At 44.0% G+C, this 22513-nt stretch overlaps 1 protein-coding gene across 6 annotated transcripts in view; it reads left to right on the forward strand.

Moving 5' to 3' along the window:
* Window positions 1–22513, forward strand: part of kiaa0825 (KIAA0825 ortholog) — a 137684-nt gene that overhangs the window by 61502 nt on the left and 53669 nt on the right. For all 6 annotated transcript variants that reach the window (XR_006980854.2, XR_006980855.2, XM_047149792.2 and 3 more), the window contains exons 15-19: window positions 526–744; window positions 2280–2688; window positions 4316–4472; window positions 6498–6659; window positions 8061–8155. Coding sequence is in view for 4 of the 6 variants with exons in the window: in XM_047149792.2 (XP_047005748.1) it covers window positions 526–744; window positions 2280–2688; window positions 4316–4472; window positions 6498–6659; window positions 8061–8155 (1042 nt within the window). In the remaining 2 variants the exon portion in view is untranslated. The remainder of the gene's footprint in view (window positions 1–525; window positions 745–2279; window positions 2689–4315; window positions 4473–6497; window positions 6660–8060; window positions 8156–22513) is intronic.

Below are 22513 nucleotides of genomic sequence, written 5' to 3' on the forward strand. Positions count from 1 at the left end.
AACGTGATCAAATCATGAGCAAAGCACACTTAACTAGCGGTTTTGGGAAATCTTTAGGCAGACTGACTGTGTTTGCTGCGCCGCTTTTTAAACTGGCTCCTTACCTCGTGTGATCTTTGCAGTCAGACGCCAAGGCAAGGTTACAAAGTGACTGAAAGGAAAACGTTTCCACATTGTTTTGTAAAAAAAAAATGTCAAAGTGTATTCATTGGGAGGAAAAATCATGGTCATTTTGGTCAGAACCTGATTTCTTGGTTGCGAATTTAGCCACAGCATTATCTGACGGGATATATCCATTATGTACTCAGTGACACCTGGTTTGTTGAGTTCACTTAAAGGTTTATGGAAAATCATGGGCTTGATTCATTTGAATACATTGTATTTGCTTATGCTGTAGTGGAATGTACAATTAACCGTGTCATTTAACTAAAGTCGGATGAAATGATCCGAACAAACCGTTTAGGATTACCGTTAGTGAATAGATCAAATTTTACCGTGTAACTAACTGAACTTGTATTTGAACAGATTCAGCCAAAGTAGAGCCTGTGCTGTTTAAGTGTCTCAGAGACGTCATCTGCAAACCCATCAGCAGCCTGTTACGACACTTAGTGAGCATGATGCAGGCGTGTGAGGAACGCCCTGGCCCACTGCTCAGACAAAACCTTCCTGAAAGCGTACAGGCCAAGATCCCTAAAGAGTGGAACTATACGCCTGAGGAGGCCACGACGAAAGACAGCAGCAAGAGTGAGTAAAGTCTGAAGTCAAACAGAGAGTGAAAATCGGATTCAGGAATAAAGGCACCATCTTGAAACGGAATAAACGTCCTGTCCTTATACGGTGAAACGAGCGAGCGCGATCGTTTCGTTCAATGCTGAGATCTCAAGAATTCGGAACCAAAGGAAATGCATTAGTAGTCTCGTATCTCGTTCTATCTCCTATCGCGTTATGTTTTTCCATATATTTTCATGTACAGTGTAAATCTCGTAATCTAAATGCAACTCGTTGAATATATCTTTAAACTCAAAACGAATAAACCTGTTCATGAAATTCCAAAACGATTCCACCAGACATGGCTGAGAGGGAAGGAGGGTGCAGATTGCATTCGCCACCTCACAGCTCCAGAGTTCCTGGTTCAATCCTGATCTCGAGTTACTGCCTGTTCCTGTGCATGTGGGAATCCGTTGGGTTGTCCAGTGTCCTCCCACCTCCAAAAAACATGCCAATAGTGTGTGTCTGAATGGTGCTCTGCGATAGTCTGGTGTCTCATTTAGAGTGCACCACGACCCTGACCAGGACAGAGCAGTTACTGAAGATCAACGAATGAACGAACATATTAATGAATGTGTTTGGGGTTTCAATTACGTCTTAGTTTTGTCATCACAATTAAATTACTGTTTATTTTGCCACATTCGACTGCACTATCAGAACGTTTACATGGACAACAATAATCCGATATTAACCCGATTAAGACGGTACTCTGATTAAGAAACTAGCATGTAAACAGCGATTATTGATGACCTTAATCCAGCTAAAGTCATACTCAAAGTAAACACAAATAGAATTAAGACGTGTGGAGTATTCCTGTTTTAGTCGCATTATGGACGTGTATTACAGACATGTACACACCTTAATCACACTATTAACGTCGTGTGGGATTTTTCACCGCATTTTGTGACAGGACACGTACACACACGGCAGCGCTCAACCGTTTCACGGCAAACAAGAGCGCACGGCTGCGTCCCAAACCGCGTCCTTACCTCCTATATAGTAGGTTAAATACATGTATCTTTATAAACTATATAGTAGGTAAGTACGCGGTTTGGGACGCAGCCCACGGCTACAAGCAGTCGTCTATTTGCAGGTATAACACGACAAATAATTAACTGCACTTGAAGCTTTCGTAAAATTGAAAATGAAACACCCAGAACTGTATACGGTTCCATAACGGAGACGAACTGTATGTCGATACGTGAAATTCTGGAGGGACGTCGGACGGCGTGGCGCGGGGACGTAAGGACGTGTGTCGGTAATCGATCAGTGTTCTATAACATGTAAAACAGGAACATGAAAGGGATATTCTAAAAGCAACTCATGTAAACACCTTAATCACAGTATTGTCTTATTCAGAATAAGGTCAAGAATTAGATTATTACTGTCCATGTAAACGTAGTCTATGTTGCAAGTTAGAACGGATTTATGATTTTCATTGTGTATGATTGATTTTTTTTTTTATTATACCCGCTTCATAAACATCACTCTCTTTCCCCCATCTTTTACAGTCGGCATTAGTTTGACCATTCAGGCTCTCTCCTTCATCTTCACCCACCTCCCGTCCTGTGTGGCCTCCGTCCCCATGCCTACCCGCTTCCTCTTTCACATGGCTGAGAAGTACAAGTGCCAGAGCACCAGACAGCTGAGGCCCACGGGTCTGCTTATCCGAGCGCTGATCAGTTTCCTGTGCCAGGGCCTGGAGAACGGCGAGACCCTGGAGCTGGTATCTACTGAGCCCTTGGAGCGAGGGGTCAAAGAGCGTTTGGCACTGCTGTCTGAGTGCCTGCAGGTGATTCTGGGTCTGCAGAAGGGTAAGCCCAAAGCCAGCGTGCATAAGATCCTGCAGGGTCTGGAGGAGAAAAGGCCTAAATGGAGCTCCATGCAGCTGCAGAAGGCACACAAGCTCTGCAGTGAGAGGTGAGCTCTCGGCGCTCGTCTGAAACGGAGCGATTTGTTAATCGTTTACAGTAAAAGCTTCATGTTATACGATTGAAAATGCAGCTCTAGGGATTTCAATTTGTTTGCAGTAAAACAGATTAACTTAATGCAATTGAAAAGATACCATCGGGGGGGAAAAAAACAAAACGGCTCTCATTCTGGCTCTCATGTATGCGCCAATATGTTAATGTTTAATTTCAAACTAGACTTCGTATCTTGACTTTTGCTCTTCTGAGATTTTCAAAGTTCAGTCGTTTAATCAATGAGCAGTTTACATTCAGGGAAATTGCATCCCGTTTGATTATGGATTTAATACCGCATTGAACGTCAACGGTGACCCTACCGACATCACTTCGGAGAAGAGGCGAGCTTGATGTTTTTGGAGAAATGACATCACCGCTCATTTTGTTCGCCTTTTTTTTTTTTTTTTTTTTTTTTAACGCAATCACCTACAACTTCTACCACAAACTAGCGAACTTATTATATAATTAGCCTTACTTAAAAATGATTTCATGTCATATAAGAAATATATACATTAAAAAAAGAAAAAAAAAACAGCAAGCTAGTATTCCAGGAAATGCTTCTCCATAAATGACAGGGAAAAAAGAGAGGGCAGAAAGGGGCATGATAGAAAAAAGCTGAGAAGAGTGATTATGTATCACCTGTCTCAGACAGTCAAGAGATCCATTACTATTCATTAAAATAACCTTCACTTTCCAGCACTGTTTGTGTTGTAAACAATCAGCGTACAGTGCAGCGGCGGAGTGCGCGTTCCCTAAAAAACCTCCCCCCCTCTCTTACTTGTCAACACACACTGACATACACACACACACACACCCCTCCGCAGTCTCTTGTCTTTGCAAAGTAATTTGTAGAGGAGAAGATGATTGCTCTCCATCATGGTGACCCTGGCAGCGCTTGACGGCGTGCATACACAGATGAAGATGAATGCAGTGGGTTCGGTCGGCGGCGGGGGTGTCCTGCCTCTTTCAGGGCACATTGGCTCTAATGACGTGATTGATAGCTTGTCCCGGATCCGCCGAGCCTCTCATTAATCAAGCCGCTGACTGGATCCAATCATTTGCTTCACCTGCACACTGATGGACAGGGAAGGATGCGGGCCCAGGTGCTGACACGTGGCCTGCTCAGGGCCTCGGCAGCTTCTCCTCAATGTCAGCGCCACTAACGGCCGCCTGACAGCCAGCACTCACGGTCTCGCCGCCTGACTGCTTTAAAAAAAAAAAAAAAGGGGGGGAGGAAGTGAGAGAAAAACAGTGACAGCAGGTGTGGGAGGAAGGTGTCCGTTTTTTCAGCTTGACGTGAGGTGAGACGTGTGGAGAGGTGCTGTGGACCTTAAGGTTTATGGGACAAATAGTGTAGCTTTGAGCATTGTTGCCTTTTTGTGTTTTTTAGTCAAATGAAGAGAAGAAGGGGGAAAAAAAATGTTATGGGCAACCTGCCAACATTTCAGCGTTGGTTACACTGCTAAATTGTCCTCGCAATGCCCATCTGATAGCTATTTGTCAGCTCATGTTCCTCATGCTATATAAGCAGAGACTGTTTACGTGGATCTCTCGCAAACTCTCTCTCCGTCTCTCTCTCTCAGCATATTCGAGCGTGTGGAGAGTGGCCTGGTGCAGGATAGAGGTGGACCCAGTGAACCGGCCGAGCAGAAAATGTGTGCTGTGCTGCTGGAGCTGCGCCAGGCAGCAGGTGGTATTCAGAACCTGCGGCAGATCCATCACACCATCCAGCTCAATGAGGTGGGCACGCGCTGCTTTTTACCAAGCAATTAAGCAGCGCTGCGTCCACAGGCAAAACGAGTTCAACACTTAACTTTATACACACACACACACACACACAGCCTTTTGGAGGTTTGGAGCAACCTATGTGACTTTATATGCCAAGGTTTATCTGCCCTCATACTAACACGTTATCGTTTCTATTGTAACAGCTTACACAGGGACTTCACAATTTTTGGAAGGAGTCTCCAGTGTCAGCGCTGTGTAAAAGTCAGAGATAAAGCTCAAATTCCTTAAGGTTTTTTTTTTTTTTTTTTAGGACGGAGGCACTTTTTGTTTTCTCTCTAGCAAGATAAGCTGCATATTTTTTATGCCTCTGCCACTACGCATTATGTTTTCATATCCGTGTCTGTCCTCTCCATCCTTTTGTTTGTCCATCATCTGTTCATCCAAGAATGAGTGGTTGGAAATGTGTAGGATTTATATGGAATATCATTGTAACCAGCAGGTGAACTGATTAGAGTTTGGAAATGATCCAAACGGGGTCAAGGTGACAGCAAGGTCAAATGTATGAAGTAGTTTGCCTCGCACCTCCAGGGTTAAGGGTTCTAATCCCGCCTAAGCCCCGCGTGCATGGAGCTTACGTGTTCTCTCCGTGCTGCGGAGGTCTCCTTTGGGTACTCCGGTTTCCTCCCCCAGTCCAAAGACATGCGTTGTAGGCTGATTGGCGTGTCTAAATTATCCGTAGTGTGTGAATGTGTGTGCGATTGTCCAGGTTAGTTCAGGGCGTCCCCCGCCTCGTGACCCGAGTTCTCTGGGATGGGCTCCAGGCTCCCCCGCGACCCTGTCTAGGATAAGCGCTATGGAAAATGAATGGATGGATGGAAGGACTAGGCTTTTTGATGGCAGGCTTTTTGATCCCTATTAATGCCATCGGCATCAAGCTTTACGTCAAGAAAGAGGAAAAAGTGAGGATGGTGAGGGGATATAGCTTCTGTAACATGAGTGCTAACAGGAAACAGCATTCCTGAATAACATTACATGTAACTATAATCAGTACAGCGTTGTTCTTTCATTAAAACAAAAGTATCATTGGTTCATTTCTGCGGTGTAAGAAGAATAAAGCGAAGGACTATTTTCCGATAACGGAAAACCCCATGGTGTTTTATTCCTTACATTGTCTTTAAGTGTGAAAAGCCTGTAAACTTCACTTCTAATGATTCAGTAAAACTAGTGATGACCGTGATAATCGAAGTGTGCGTGTGTGTGTGTGTGTGTGAGATTTTATCAATGCAACGAAGATTGTTTGTTAATGATCATTTGTTAGTTTCCCATGCAGTTCGGTTCTCCTATTTATTTATTTTATTACTACAGATTCAGACATCTCAGAGAATATTAACTCTCCTAAAAACCCGTCGCTGCGCCACATTATTGACACGAGCGTCGTTTCGCATTAACCAGTTAGATCATTTCTGAGTCTCGCCTTGTATACCTTCTGTCTCTGAGTATCTTCTGCTCACAGAGTCCGTCAGGTTGACCGTTGCACTATTTTTATTTTATTTTTTTTTTCAAGTACTTGAAGTTTTATTTCAAGTTTAGTCTTAAGTGGCATGCTTCATCGTGTCACATCTATACATATCTCTGTCCTCAAATCCTATTCTGGATTAAGACTGATTAATTTTTACCATTGTCGGGCCAATTACTGAGGGAATAGAGAGAAAAAGAAATGTCCATTACTTCCAAAATTGGATATGGAATAATTGTAGAGATGTACTCATTTGTCCATTGGTGTGTTCGATAGGCCTGTGGAGATTCCTGCTTAATTTTACCATTTTAATGGGTGCTCGTGAAATGTAGTCTAATAATAATGTTCGTCTAGACTCATCCAGGTTCGCATGAGCGTTACTATCTTTGTCCTTTCAATCATTTAGACCTCACGTGCTGTCTTTTTTTAGAGGGTTTTATTTAACTCACGCCACCATATTCTCTCTCTCTCTCTCTCTCTCTCTCTCTCTCTCTCTTTTCTTGTCTGATTTTTTTTTTCAGGGCTTGTTAAGGTCCAAGCTAGCTTCTGCTGTAGACAGTACATCATCTCCCGAGGGACAACCGTCTGTCCTGTTCTCCTCAGCAGCCGACGCACTAACCAGTCCGTCCTACTTCGACCCGCTCTTTCACTTCGACCACATCGGCCACGCTAAATTTGATCAGGTCGGTCACTTTTTAATTTTTTTTTATTTTAGCGTCTCCGCACAGTTCTCTCCGACGCAAATACAATGCCAGCGGAGCCCCCCCCCCCCTCCCCCCCCAGATACGTGTCATATGGCATGTCGTTCCCTTCTAATTTTATTTAAAGCGGTTCATTTATGCTCTGAACTATTTTTCGCTCCTCCCCCCCACCCGCCCCCATCGTGCTTAAGCGAGAGCTTTTCCTCAAGGCCACAGGAGCAGAGCTGGCAAGGTGAACACCAGAGAGGAACTTTAAAGTGCTTTTCTGGGATGAACTCGCTGATTCTCTGTAGGTCGCATGGTCCCACTGCAATATTTTATCACGGACGGGGGAGGGGGAGAGGGGGGGGAGACAAAGAATAAACGCTGGAAAAAGGTTCTCAAAAAAAAAAAAGGTGAAAGTTTGAAAACACTCGAGAGGTGAACTCATGAAGTATGAGGGGGTTGCGAAAGAAAGAAATAACAAAACCATGTCCCTTGTTGGTGTACAATGTCATATTTGTTGGGTTTAATTACGAGATATCTCAGTCCCATTGAACTTCCGTAGCCTTTGGGCTGAAGACGGGGAAAATTCCGCACTTGTGAGATTTGAAGGTCAATCAGTGAAAGAAATCTTCAGGAGAACTTTGTACCTTTTGTTCCTATTTTATTGCTGAAGAAGTTTTTTTTTGTGTGTTTCCTAAGCTCAAAGGCTAATACTTCACCCATTGTTGTGTGCTAGCTGGAGCACTCGTAATCCTTTTCTGCTTATCACAAGCGTCTGCATTGCTTTGCATAAAGCACCCTATTAAGAGGATGATTAAAAAGCTTCCTTGGCTTCAGGTGGCTGTGCGGTTTATCAAATCAAATGGAGGGGAGGGAAGGGTGGGGGGGAGAAAACGCACAAAAACCCCCACAAATGACGAGCCATCAGTCAACCGGTCGGGGAGGAGGAGGGGCCGGCGCGTTCTTCTCTTTCCGTCAATAAAAACTCTGCCTGAAGTTAAGAGTGACATTTAGGCAATCAAAGCAATCAGATTTGTATTTGCCTTGCTAACAAAAGGCCAGTCTACACATACTCGCTCAGAAACGGGGGGGGGGAAAAACAAAACACTGGGCAACTTGCCACACAGAACAGTTAGAAGAATAACGACTCCTCTACCAAAATTGATTTATCTTTTTATAAATGATGGCTACATCCTTCACCAAATGGATTTATAAATTAATTGCTGTCTTATTGGAATAAAAAGCTTCTTGTGCCGACATGATAGATAGATACTGTCGGAGAGACCTCGTCCAGGACCCCCTCCTCTTTAGTTAGTCCAGCCCAGCTGGAGCAGTAATTTTGTGATCGTATTAACGTTGATTAATAACTAACAATACTCCGTGCTCATTTGTCAACAGTCAGCTATGAGCAAGAGAGAGTGGGACTGGGCCCAAGTGCTGTCGGCCTATCAGAGAGTGAGTCAGGTGACCTTCACAGATCTGCTGGCTAACAGGTAATAGTTCTTGTTCTCTCTCTCTCTCTCTCTCTCTCTCTCTCTCTCACTCTCTCACTTCCTGTTTCTCAGAAATCTAAATGTGGTGTGGACCTGGAGGAATCCCTCTTGTCAATGTAAATGTGTGTTTTCATTAGACCTAGGGAATCCTTTCTGATTGCTTACTGGTGTGTGTTTTTCACCGGGGAGTGAAAAATAAAATCATCCGATATCCTTCTTATCCTTGGCTTCCAAGAAGAAATTACAGCGCTTCTTATTGCTAGGGCCATGTAGCAAATGGAATCAGACACAACTTTTATGAACTTTTTTTTTTTATGAATCGTGTGCTTGCCTAAGCTAGAATTACCTCAGATTCACACTTATCGTATGTTAATGTCTTTTTATGTGATATCGAGGAGAGCGAACCTTTTCAGAGTTTGGTTAGAAAAAAATTCTTGGAGTTATGTCTAGTTATTAAAGAGGTAGGTTTTTTTTTTTTTTTTTGGTTAGTGGGGAGTAAATGTGGTTCACTGTTTCAATGTCAATCAAAGTAGGCCAGGTTTAGTTAAGAAACAAGAGTGACCCATGAAACAAGCGAAGTGTAAGCAGAATGTAATTAGAACTCCATTAGCTAGCCCAGTGGGTAAGTAGAAGCTCCAGTGTGCTTCCCACTCCCAAGTTTTGGTTGCCTGGAAACATAACTGATTATGATTATGCTAAAAAGCGGTATCTAATGTCATGGAATAATGTACGGCGAGCTAATCGGCTAGTTAAGTGCTTTAATCCATTATATACAGAGGATAGGAATTCCCGGAGTCCTTATTCTCTCTACAATATTTGATGCAGCACACTATGCTTGGGGCCTCAGGAAAACGCAGCATGTTGTTAGCAGATATTTCAGCTGTGTGATGTGGTGTTGGTCTTTATTTTCTGTCGGTATGTTTCACTGCTATCAGGAGAGCTATATAAAGACTGCACTTTTTATTTTGCACTGCTTCATCAGTGTTTCTTTGGAATTAAATTGGTGCTAAAAGTATCGAACTTAACTTTTCAAGACACAAAAATATACGATGAGAAAGGAGGAAAAACACTGGAACTGAAAACCGTGAACTCGGTGGCAAAAATTGAACATGGTGTTCAAATAAGCAGCATTCTTTGCTAACAGCTTGCTTTTCGCTAATCATGGTTTATGAATGCGCAGCCAGAGTTTTCGTTTACGCTCCGCATGTTTACGTTCGCCAACAAATCTCATGTGGGCGGGCTTAACAGCGATTTACTCTCATTGGCTAGTGAGATTTGGGTCGACAGCTCGAGTGTCCAGCTAAAGAGGAGGAAGAGGAGGAGGATGATGATGACGACGACGACACTCCGTGCCGCTGCTAAGAGCTCATGTCACAAAAAATTGTTGCATAAGACTACCCAAACCTCAAATATTCATTATGAACTAATACACTGAGTAAGTAAGTAAGTCATTTCCACTAGAAAGTACAAACACTATAACTATACAGAGAACCGCATCCAGAACACTCTCAAAAATTCCCTCCACTGAAGTCTCTACTTCTTGATCAGGGAGCTGTCGATCTAAATCTCACTAGCCAATGAGAAAAAATCGCTGTCAAGCCCCGCCCCATGAGGTTTGTGCCAGAACGGCGGACGTAAACTTGCGGAGCGTAAACGAAAACTCTGGCTGCGCATTCATAAACCGTGATCGTCGAAAAGGAAGCTTAGCGAACTGTTAGCAAAGAACGCTGTTTATTTGAAGACCGTGTTCAATTTTTGCCACTGAGTTTTCAGTTTCAGTGTTTTTCTCCTTTCTCGTTGTATATTTCCATATGTTTGTGTTTGTCATCCGTCTCTAATCCATACACGTTAATTAATCTCTGTAGTATAAATCGCTCTAGCGTTGGCCTCGATCTTGATGTACCGTATGTAGAGATCCGGAACCACGCGCTATAATTACAGCGTAATTACCCCCGGGACGTGTCTTACATTTAACCATACCAAATAAGAACATTTGTTCAGTAGGAATTTGTTTATATTATCGTTCTCTAGGTGTTAAACCTACTCGTCCACCGGGTAACTACGGATAAAAAAAAAAACGAATAACCCGGACGTGAACTCTGACCCGACTCCAGAGAAATACAAAGGACCTTCCATTCAGTCTAAAACCTTCGTTTAAAAATGTGACACGAGTGACTGGGGCTCAGCATATTTGTCTTTTATTCCGGTCCTCTATTTGCATGTAGACGCTTTTTATGTGAGTTGGATCACGTTCTCTAAAATGACCCGTTCTTCTTTGGATTGGTGAACTCTTAAGAAAAGGCGAAAGTTTGCCTGTATAACCTTTGAATAACCCACTGCTGCACAGAATCAGTGATTGATTGTGAAATGATTGTGCTCATGCTCAATAACTGCCCTGTGGCATTGGTGCAGTGGCCAGCTTGCCTTGTAACCCCCCAACCGCTTGGAGATCCTCCAGATATCCGTGTATCTTCCACAGTAGGAGGGATCGATGTGTTCATCCTTCTCTATACACATTCTCTCAGTGATGGAGTGCGTCTTCGCCCTAAATGGAGTTAGAGGTTGCCTGAGAGGAGAAAGAGGCGAAAGAGGCAGTAAAGGTGAACGAGACAAGGTTAGACCGTCATTACTTATAAGTGCTGCCTTTGATGAGACGTCTACATTACCCAGGTGCATGCTTTCCCGTGGGTTTTAAGTTATACACCCTGATACTAAAGTCATTTACTGTCGCCGGTGTACGTTCGGGTGGCCCGGCTTCAGGTGGAACCTGATTGAGGTTGTGCTCTCTTCCTCCTCCGCATCCTCGGCTTGTTCGGAGTATAAATATTTATGGGACGGGGTGACGCTCCAGGCAGCCGAGACTCATCCGTCTCTCCAGACCTCTATTCTGAGCTGTCACGCTGAAGACTATCAGGCTGCCATAAGGGCCTCTCACACCTTGTCTAGCAGCTACACAGGCTCCATTTCAAACCGCCCTCATTTTTACATGCGCCTTCGAACAAAGGGCAAGCAGCTTGTCTTGCCAAGGACGGTGTTCCTAATAAGGGTGGTGTGTGCATGTGTGTGTGCGTGCGTGTGTGTGTGTGTGCACAAGAGTTCTCCACCCTGCTCGCCCTTGTGCCACTTTGTTGCACATGTGTTTAAAACAGATACTGTCATTCGGCTCTGTCTCCCAGGCATTACTGCAGGATTATTCATGAATGGTGCTGAATAGGTAATACTGAACTTTGAGTGCAGACTGGCATGGCCTCTTGAGATAGAGAGAGAAGGAGAGGTGGGTAGAAAAGGGAATGTAAGAAGGAGGAATGATAGAGGAGGAGAAACACGCGAGAGACAGTAAATATTATATAATATGGTGTAATCCCGCGAAGAAAAAGGAGTCCGAATCTTTGTGACTTGGCTGGTTAGAGCCCTCTTTATTCACAGCAAGTAATGAACGACTGGGATTACGGGAGGCTGATTTTTCCCGAGCCGAGAAGTGTGTCCTGTTTCTCCGCTGCTTGCTTGTGTGCCTGTGGTTGTTGAAGGACGTTAGAAGTCTGAGTTGGCGGAGAACTGCACGGGCTCTCTCATCTGTGAAGCTCTCTCACGGGACTGTGGGTACATTATGCATGCGATGAAAACTATATGACTGGAGTGAGTGATAACAGGGACAGGTCTTCAGACCAATGTCCCAGTCTGTGTCTATTCCTGTCACTTTCATTCAAGTCTCGAGTGTAATAGGCCAAGTTTATGAAACATTGCTTCCACGTATCCCGGTACCGCCTCGAGAGACTATCAACCATCAGCATTAGCTTTGTACTTTGCGCCTGCTCGTTCAATTATCTCCCCAGCTCTCCCTCTCTTGCTGTCTCTCCGTCCCTTGCCTTACATATTTACTACACCTGCCAGTCCAGTCTAGCTCTCCCGATAATTTCTAAGCGCTGATACGTTCTAAGAGCTGACCTTATATTCGGCTATATAAAACGTGGAGTCCAGGGAGCAGGCACTGGTGGACTTTTACATTCTTAGTTGTTAAGTCTCGCTTGATATGACTTCATTAATTCTGAGAAACTTTCAGGGCCGGCTCGAGTTCGACACCTAACCAGATGGGAGATTAAGGAGAGCGAGAGAGAGAGAGAGCGCAGCAGATTTACACAGGTGTGGGTGTCCTTCTTTGTCACCTGTCATTTGGCCGTCTCTGCTGGCAGTGTCATAAATCATTCTCAAATGGAACTTTTCAGCAGAGCCGAGCTGATTAATGGAGTCTCTGCTTCCCCAGACTCACAACTGACACAGAGAATGAGAGATCGAGAGAGAAAAAGCAAATTCTCAGACTCCAACATGACCCCATCAGACTGTAGGCAGAGTTAGGGGGATCAGTGGCACAATGACTGTAACCTGATAGACAGCTTATAGCTGAAACTTCGGTATTCGATTTACACGGAAGGATGCTCTCCGCTTCATTCTCAGCTGGGATGCCTACACTTTTTTTTTTTTTCTTTTTCCCCTTCCAGTCTAATTGTTGCCAATTCCCTCACTGCTTCTCGGCGCATCGTAGATACCAAATGGGGAGGTTAACGTATGTTTAGTCTAAGACGGATAAAACTAGACGCTGCATTGTTTATAACTGTTGCTCATGCTAAGAGATGCTTGTGATTGGCTGCTGTTACTCCAATCAACAGCCGAGACAGGAAGTCCATCTTCAACACCCAGAGAGTAGGGTCAATTATAATGATGAGTCTTTATTAGTCACATATACATAACAGCACAGTGAAATTATTTTCCCACATATCCCAACTGTTAGCGGTCAGAGTGCAGAGTCAGCCATGATACAGCGCCCCCTGGAGCAGAGAAGGTGCTCAAAGGTCCAACAGTGGCAGCCTGGCAGTGCTGAGGCTTGAACCCCCGACCTTCCGATCAGTAACCCAGAGCATTAACCGCCAAGCCACTACGCCATGGATAGCTACTATGGGATTTGAGCTTGTGAATTCCCAATGATGGGGCAAAACCATTAACCAGTGTATCACCACTTCTTCTATGCAGAAGGGCATTCTTGGTCGCATTCCTTCATTTTTGACATATTACTAGTGATGACATTTTACAGTGCTCTTTATGGTGTCCTTTCTGCTTAAGAAAAAAACAGCCGGCGATTAATGGCAGTAAATTTTGCACTCGTCGATGTAAAAACTCAAGTAAATACAATTCTAAAAGAGTTCAGTATACCCGGTTCGAAATTGAGCCTGGGTTAGTAATTTTATGGAGTTGCAGAATTCTCTCATTGTCTGCGTGGGTTTCCTCTGGGTTCTCCGGTCTCACCCCCCCAAACAAACAAACAAACAAACAAACAAACAAAAACATGCCAGTAGGTGGATCGGTACTTGGAATTGCCCCAGGTGTGAATGAGTATGCGCCCTATGTTCCTGGGGTAAGCTCCGTATTCACGGCACCCCCGACCAGAAGATGGATGGATGAATGAATATATTGATTTTGCAGTTACAGTGATAATTAAATATCTTAACATAGATATTTTCCTCTCATGTTTTTCAGAATTTTATAACTACATGCTTCCTACTGTCGTTTTTTCCTTCACATGCGGTGGCATTTTGTTGCAGCCTGCTTTAATTTGACATTTACCTGTCTTAATGATGGAGTGTGCGAGTGAGACGAGATGGAGATGAGATGGAGTATGAATTATTTCATTTTGATCGGGTTGATGGCGGACCCGCAATTTGCTGTAACTACTAAAAAAAAACTCGAACGTATTTCATGTCACTTGGCAACGTTTGCTGCCAAGTTCTTTTCTCACCAAGTGCCTAAGAGCACTTTCTTTAACACTACATTGTTACATGAACTGTCCTTTTAGTTGTTTTGTCGTGCTCTTATTCTCACTGAAATAGTACGTTGCATCAAACAGCCTCGAGTTCGCACCTCTCAGGTCAACAGCCTGGGTCGATCTTTACCACTCGCACTGCTCTGACTCTACAAGCTGTAGTCGCTGCCCAGGCAAATAATTGTTGAGCAAAATGGCAGTTTCAGATCTGAAATGGAGTGCTCTAAATTGCAGTGATAGGCAGTGTGCTTCACCATTGGGCAAATGCCATCTGTTCCAAATGATGGCCATATGGTAAGCTTTCTTTCCCAGGGAACGAAATAAAAACAAATGTGTCAAAATGGTGGGGCTTTGTCCACAGACGCTGTTCAGCTCGTTTAGAGGTGGAGTCCTGGTGGGTATACGGAGGATAATTGTTATTGCAGCACCTTCTCGCTTTTAAAGAGGTTGTTGCGTGTTTGTGGTGTTTGTATAGATTCGGAGCGTTTTTCGTGGCGGAGAGGGGTGAGCCGAGCTGTCAAAGTTGAAAAGGCTTGCAAATCCTGTGTTAGGGGAAAAACAAATGCTTCACTTGTCAAAGCATCACCTCGGCCTTTCTCTGCAGCTGAGAGGTTCTAAGGTTGTCATATTGAAAAAACACACTGTGAGAAGATGCATCTTTTTTTTCCCCCCATTCCTAGCTTCCTTTATGTTTATGCTGATCGGTTTACTTGTGGCAAAGTTTTTTTTGTATTTCTCAGACACTTTTCTAATCCTGAATTTGTTTGGGCTGGGAATTAGAGGGTGGTTTCTGTGTGTGTGTGTGTGTGTGTGCGTGTGCGTGAGGGTGGTGAATCAGTGAAGCCTAGGAGAAGGCCGCGGCCCCACCTCACACAGCGGAGGCTGGCTGAAAGGCTCATTAATCAAACTCTGAGTCACAGATGTGATGGCTTCCACACAAACTGCCAGCAGACTGTGAAAGTCACATCGAACAGAGTCAACTGTCAAGCAGCACGGCCGCCATCTTCCTGTCTGCTCTGCTTTTTGCCTGATACGCCAAAAAAAAAAAAACCTCCGGATTTCATACATTAGCAGCTTCTGTTCTTTCTGCGTTTTTTTTTTTTTCTTTCCTTCTCCACTCTGTCTGTGAACTATTAAGAGCTTTCTGACATACCAGAGTCACACTTCAATTCAGACAACAGTTCACTTTCTGCAATGGGATTTAGTGTTGATAAAATGACTTCCTAACAGAAGAGTTCTTCTCTTCAGTCTAAGACCAGATCCATTGGGTTTTCAAACATTTTTTATACAACAATTGACTATAATACGCCATAATCTACCATCCTAATTCACAGCTGTCGAAATGAGCTCTATCAGTGCCGTAATCTGTCTGGCCAGTGATTGACAAAGCCACCGTGGTGTCCCCGGATAGAGTGAGGCCACTGACAGGCAGTGGGTCCCCCAGTGTCAGTGCGCTGCCAGTCATAGAGCAGCGCCGTCAGCACCTAGCCATTTGCATCCAGGGCCAGGAGCAGATAATTAGAAGGATCCCTGCCTGTCAGTGTTCATCTGGGCTCCGGTGAGCACGCCTTGACAAGACGACGGAGATCCACAGTGCACTAGCATTAGACTGTACTGAAAAGGGTCTGGGTTGATCTGAAGATGCAGGCAGAGTGTTTGGAGTGTTGGTTGACATTCTGTGATTGAGATTTGAAGTGTGTCAGTGATGACATCGAATTCATCCCGTAGAAATAACAGTCACTAGTCGCTACTTCCATGCATTCTTTCATCGGTATGTAGTGTTTACCAAGACCATACCTATCTAAGCATTATGGTAAATATTTATACCATGCAAAGGAAGCAGAGTTGGCCTTACGACTACGCATTTTCCGCTTTCAAATGTATGAGACATTTGTGATCCGTGATCTATTCGCACTAGCTGCCTTTTTCAGTACCACCACAAGGACACGTATCCTTCGGTTATGGTCATCGGTTTTACTAAGAAATCCGCCTTCCAATCTTAGCAATGCATGAATAATTACAGAGTAATGAATGTAGCTGGAGCGAATTTTTATGACTTGTAATACGTTTCTCCGCGAAGCAAGACGCTGCTTCTTTGCGTCAACCTTACTGTCATATTCGCCGAAAACACTGAATGGGAAGGTGAGTTGTCCTTCTAAACAAATTGAGCACATCCCCCAGGGCATTTGGAGTCTGGAGCAGCGTAACACTCTGGCCCATGGGCAGATGGTCATCCAGCCTCTTGAAACCTGGGCTTCTTGGGCCTTCATTGGCATGCAGGTGCTGTGAGCATATCAGGCCTGGCCTGGAAGGACGGGGAAAGATGATGAAGGTTGCTCACTCATGGTTGGTGAAGAGAAGGTCTGCTGCCACATATGCTCTTTGCCTGCTTTGCTTTGTGGTCCATCACAGAGTGGTGTGTGTGACAGTAAAATAGATCTGTTTACACCTGAGCACATTTGTGGAACTCCAGATCTCACTTGAACCATAGTAGCGTTGCCCGTAGATTAATACATGACTTTTGTAACTTTTCTAAAAAAAAAAAAAAAATGTATTTAAAGAATGCACTTTTAACATATAAATTGCACTGTTAAGATGGAAAATAACTGTAAAGCAGTCTCTGCGCATTTCTAAAGATTGCCTTCATGTGACAAGTTTGCTCTGTTAGCTCAAGTTGTTTTTGACGTAACACAAAGAAAAGACGAGGACTAAAAGCACTGAAGCTGCGTGTTGAATTCCTCTTCAGAGGTGGATTGAAGTCTCTGGAATTGATTCTTTCTCCTTCCTACCCCCCACCCCCTCCAAACATCTTTATTTTCTCTATATCTCTGCTTTGTCATGACTGTTAAGCGCAGGCTGCTGGATTGAATTTGCAGTGCTAAGACATTTAGTGATCCTGATCGTGCCTTTGAATCCATGACCAGCTTAGCTGGGAGCGAATTTCTCAGATGTACTTATTCTATTACGAGAAGTCATTTCCTTTTTCTGCTATAGACGGTGTGCGTCGGCATCGGCTGGTACCCTGCATTGTGGCTGTCTGACTACACAATTTGTGCGCTACGCTGTGGCAATGTTATGAAACGCCATTCGGGATGAACGATGCTCCTTGTCAGGCTTTCTATCGCTCCTTCTTTATCTCCCTCTCCAATCATCTCATCCATCTCTTGCTCCTCTTGAACTTGGGTGCTCTTGCCAGAGGGAGCAGATCTAATCAGATAGTGGGGCCGTGGTGCACTGGGCCAGGGGGCATCGCTGCTTCCCCATTGCGGGCACAACACTGACCTCAAGCCATTCCAGGCAATCAGTCACTCAGCCCAACCTGTCCACTTCAGTCTTGGCAAATCCGGAGTGTTCTGTCTTCTCCAGACCAGCATTCAATTTCAGCCATTCTGCTTGTGTAGCTTGATTTAAGACTCTTCATCCTTCATCTGCTTTTTCCTTTGCTCTGTTTTCTTGGAAAGACCTACCACCTGCTGGCGCCGGGCCAGCCGATTGTCCCTTCCTGGTCCGGGAGAGGTCAGAACGCCTGCTGTTTTCCTTCCTGCTTATCCAGAAAGCACTGCACTCCTCGGATAACCGGACCCAGAAGTGGAAATCGACCTCCACACCACGCACTGCAGGAACCAGGAGAGGGCACGGCCAATATCGGAGACCTCCTTCAGCTCTACTTTATTACTGCTCTACCTGACTAAGATAGATGTGTTATTTTTACACTAAGCTTTTTTTTTATGATTGAATATCGTGTTTGCTTACTCATTCTTGACCCTCATAGACAAAAGTCAAGGTCTGCTCAAAGCGCAATGCACTCACTCATCTCGCATGATTTGGTGGATGGAAACTGAAAGAAGGGTTATGCGGTATAAATAATGCTTGTGGTCAAGTAAGTCAAATGAGGAATGTAAAAGTATGTGGTTCGGTACTGATATTTGACTTTGATAAGTCAGCATAATTACTGACGGGATACTAAGGGGTTTTGCCATCTGTGATACTGTCCTTATATATTGTTCTACACACACACACACACACACAAACCTTGCCAGGTTTTCCAAAGCAGCCAGCTTCAGGGGATAGTCATGTGACATGCTTGTTTAAAACAGATCAGCTTAGTTGAGAGTGTTTTCAGTGGCATCAGATATCAGTGATAGGAGCGATCAAACGCCGTCGTCGTGGACGAGGACGTTCAAATGGCCGACAACCAAACGATGCGATGTGAAATTGAATCTTGTAAGGGCAAGATTAGAAAAGCACAGTGATTGAAAGCAGAGGATTCCCTGTCCTAGCCAGACTAATTAACACTCGCAGTATGAATATACTGTCTCATTACAGCTCTAGTGCTTATGTAACGCGCTTGCATATTGCTCCACCAAAGATTACAGAGTTCAGGTGGTGTTTAGGTCGTTAAAATGCTCTGGCTATATTTGGCTATGGATATGATTTGTCAGGGTTTTTATGTAGCGCTTCGGTGCTAATATTTTTTCGTTATCTGGTCCCATTTCAGTAATTGTGTGCTAAATACTCTCCCTGTCACCGTCGAGTAAAAGTGTGCTTTTCTTTATGTAGAAATGTTATTGTCTTGCATTTGGTGATTCATCCAACTCAAGCCAGCAGTTCAATTATACTGTATCTCTACCTCCCATATGATGTGCAGGGAGACAGCGAAAGAGCGAGAGAGAGAGAGAAGCTCTCAAGCTAGATAATGAGGGTGAATTAAGCCATCTCCTTCTATAGATGCTGTGGAGAAAAAAAAAAGCAGAATAAGGCTGGAGTGAGGCCTCTTCATTTACTTACTACTGTCCTTCTTTAGCCATCTCTCCACCCTCCCTCTCTTCTCTCTCTTGCTTTATCTCCCACTCTGAGTGTGTCTCTGCCCCCCTCACAATCCTGCTCTCTTTCTCTCTCTCTCTCTTTCCTGATTTCATTGCTCTGTCTCTCGTTTTCCGCTGCTGAATGTGTGGGAACTGGAAGGCATGCTTCTCTTTACCCCCCACGCAGAATGGATTGGCTTGAATTTCTAAGGCTGTAGAAGTGTCCCATTGTTATGATGTCACCACATCTCAAGCAGGATGACCTCCAGACCCTATGGATTCATGGCTGTTTCGTCGCCCCCTCTCTTCCATTTTCTACAAGTGCGGTTGCCTTTGTCCACCCACTAGGGGGTACGCAGGCCTTTTGGGATAGAATTTGGAGCACTTGCGGCTTAAGACACACAACTTTAGTTGACAGCGCCGGCCGCTTCGTTGCCGTGTCCATCGACTCGAGCTGGCTCTCTTGCACTCTGCACTGTGCCTTCCTCTTACTTTTCTATAGCTAAGAATATAGCGAGCGCCGCCAGATGTCGCAAATACATCACCGTACGGTGAAAGGCTGGCTGAAATAAATCAAGGCACGTATGCAGTGGGGGGATGTGAACTGAGGCTGAGGCTCTCGGAGTGTGTGTGTGTGTGTGTGTTTGCGTTTGTGTCTGTGAGGAGTAAAGGGCAGCAAAGGTCGTAGGATTGTCCCTCTGTTGTTTTATATTTTATGTATAAGATGAAGCGAGAGGATATGACAGGGGGAGGTCTCTCATATGATCCCGTACCTCAAAAAAAAAACAAACAAAAAAAAAGCCTTTAGCTAGAGGTCCAGCCAAAGGGACTCGGCCCCCGAAGGGACGCAGAGGGCGCTCGAGGTGTCTCAGGACTTGCCTGACCAAAAATAATGCTAATTGCGGCTTGAGAACAGACACCGTCTCTTCCTGGCACAGCCTGCGTGCATCACGCACACAAACACACACTCCTGCTTTCCGCACTAAGTGAAATGGGCTGCGAGGAGGCTTTGTTTGCAGTTGAAGGAGAGCGAGGCAGACATGTCCTCAGATCTTTGCCGAGTCGGGGATTCCCTAGAGTGGTGCTATCCCAACAACGCTTGCTCCTGCGGGGGGAAAAGTTTACAGCCATCGCCGCATTTGTAGCACCGCTACACAGAGCACGGCGTAAAAAAAATCCCAGATCTAAGCAGACATGTCCGAGCAAACGGGTGGGGGGAGAACAGCTACAGATGGGGATAGAAAAAGGATGCTACAAAGTCTTTAGAGCAAAGCCCCCCAAAATACCGTATTTATACGGCTTATTTGTAGAGATGACAAGAAAACAAAGCGAAACATCGGCGTAATGTCTCTTACAACATCGCCTCTTTTGTAAGCCTTGCCTCACCTCTTTATCACACTGCTATAGGGATAAAAAGCAGCTACATTATACTGGATGGATGGCTGTAGTCGAGCTTTGATGTGCCGATGTGATGTCTTTTTATTCGCTGATCGTCTGACTGAGAGCACAGGATGTTCTGGCCATTTCTTGACTAAATCTTGCAGGATGGTTTAGTCGGTAATGTCATTTAGTAATCGTTACGAACACAAATTAGCAGTGTGGGAAATGATGACGACTCACCGCTTGGTGTCAGTGTACGGTTTGAACCCCACAAAGGAATAAACCGTCCAGGGATGTATCGAGAATAGAGGGCATGGCAGGAGGCTTGAGGTCAGCTGACCTTGCTTTTGCCCTGATCGTGTGCACAGATACTGTCTTCTCTTGCTGAATGGAAGCACAGAGCAGGCAGATGAGGAATTCGAAAATGCGTACACAGCTGGATGACCTGGAACAATGGCGCTGACCACGTTTGAAATGCCACGTGTCGCTTATATGCCTGCGTATGCTGTATATGTTTGTATATTCGGTACTGTATGTTGAGGAATACTGTATACGGGTGAGAGTTAATAGGGAAAATAAACCAAGAATAAAACAAAAACCCGTCTAAACATGTGAATTGTAGTCTAGAAATGTGTATTCCTACCGTCCATTCCTTGGAGTGTAATAAGTCGATCATTATCTGATTTCAGCCTGAAATGAAGTAATCTGATGGTTCCTACCGTTCTGGAAATCCTGGAATAGTCATGAAAAAAAACCTAATCATCATTGTCCAGGCTTGGAAAATGGATGGTAAAGTGGAAAGATTATCGAAGACGTATTTTTCAACAGCCGCAATTTTATAATCACATTTGAAAAGAATTGGTTCGTAGGGGGACCCTTTCACCATATCACCAAGTCCTTCGTCTTCGTAGGGTTCGTCGGATAACCGGTCGTAGAGCGATACACGTCATGTATTTAGAAAGAAAATCCTAGCAAGAGTTTTCTAATTATCGTATTTCTTAAGTGCATATAAATGTATGGGAGATACAGTGTATATATATATTTTTTTTCCCGCACAAGTCAAAGTCTATGCAATTGGAATTGGAGAACTGTTTAAAAAAAAAAACACCCATTTGAAAGAGGCACAATGTACAAGAACTTCACAATTGGATCATTTTATGTTTATTGAGACTGTAGCCGTATTCAGTGCTCTTTTTCACGGCTTAAGATGCATTACAGCTCAGATATGCAGCACCATCATTAATGTAGTCCGGTCTGTTTACTTGTGCTTATTCATGCTTTTTTAAAAAAAAATTTTTTTATTGTCATTCCTTGAGGATTTGTGGTATATGCTGCTCCGAGGAAGAAAACACCTTTACAAAAGGTTTCCCTGCAAGTCAAGGTAATTAAGTGTTGGATTAACCTTCGTGGCTGCATTTGTACATTTAAACCTCGGAAAAGGTTATTTTTTCGCACGCTCCTTAATAGGGCCTCGCAAAAACACTCCAGTGGTCCGGTGTAAATGATGTTCCATCGCATTATCGAATGCGTATGATTTTTGTGTTTAGAAAAAAAAGAAAAAAAAAAAGAGAGAGAGAAAAAAATCTCATTAGAGATGTAACCGTATTACTTCCTGTGGGAATATGTGACATTTGATATGAAATTATGAAATCTATAGCATGTCGTCCTCTCTTGTGGTCCTGATAATGTTCTGTGCCGTGTACAGGTTTTGCGGGGTTATTATTTTATAATAATGTACTTGAATTATTGAGTGCGCCGTATTGATTTTGGAAATAAAAACCATTTATTCCAGAGGTAGATGTTATTATTTTAATATCAGAGCTCCGTTCATTTGATTTATCTTGTATGTTTCATTTTTCATGCCTGAACGTTTTGTTTTTTGTTCTTTTAGCTTGTCGTGAGCTTTAAAAAATAGTTCTCTGATATTCATAATTCAGCAATGTTTTTGGCGTGCTTAGTTCATCCAGGCTGTCAATAAATCACGGACTTACCTGTGATTTCGTCTAAGATTGATCTAAGACTGGATTGAAAAGATCCGGATCCGAGTGATGGTCCATGCGGACACAGCTATGATTTTAGGACCGCACTTGCGTACAATATGATTTTGTAATACTGACGCTCAGAACTTTTAATCTTTGGGTCCAGCTGCTTGCTTGGCTAGTGCTTTGTGTTTGTGTGTGTGTGTGCTTGCGTGCATCCTCCCTCCCTGTCCCATAAGCACAACCGGCCTCCCCCCTTCCAGCAGCTTCGCCCAGGTGCTAGCAATGAAACTTTAATATGTTATTTAAATATGGAGGGAATTAGCCTTTGAGATGCATGGACTTGGGCAGCTGCAGAGGGTGCAGTGGTCAGGCAGGCGCT

Source organism: Ictalurus punctatus, chromosome 22, assembly GCF_001660625.3.
Source record: "Ictalurus punctatus breed USDA103 chromosome 22, Coco_2.0, whole genome shotgun sequence".
Taxonomy (NCBI): Eukaryota; Metazoa; Chordata; class Actinopteri; order Siluriformes; family Ictaluridae; genus Ictalurus; species Ictalurus punctatus.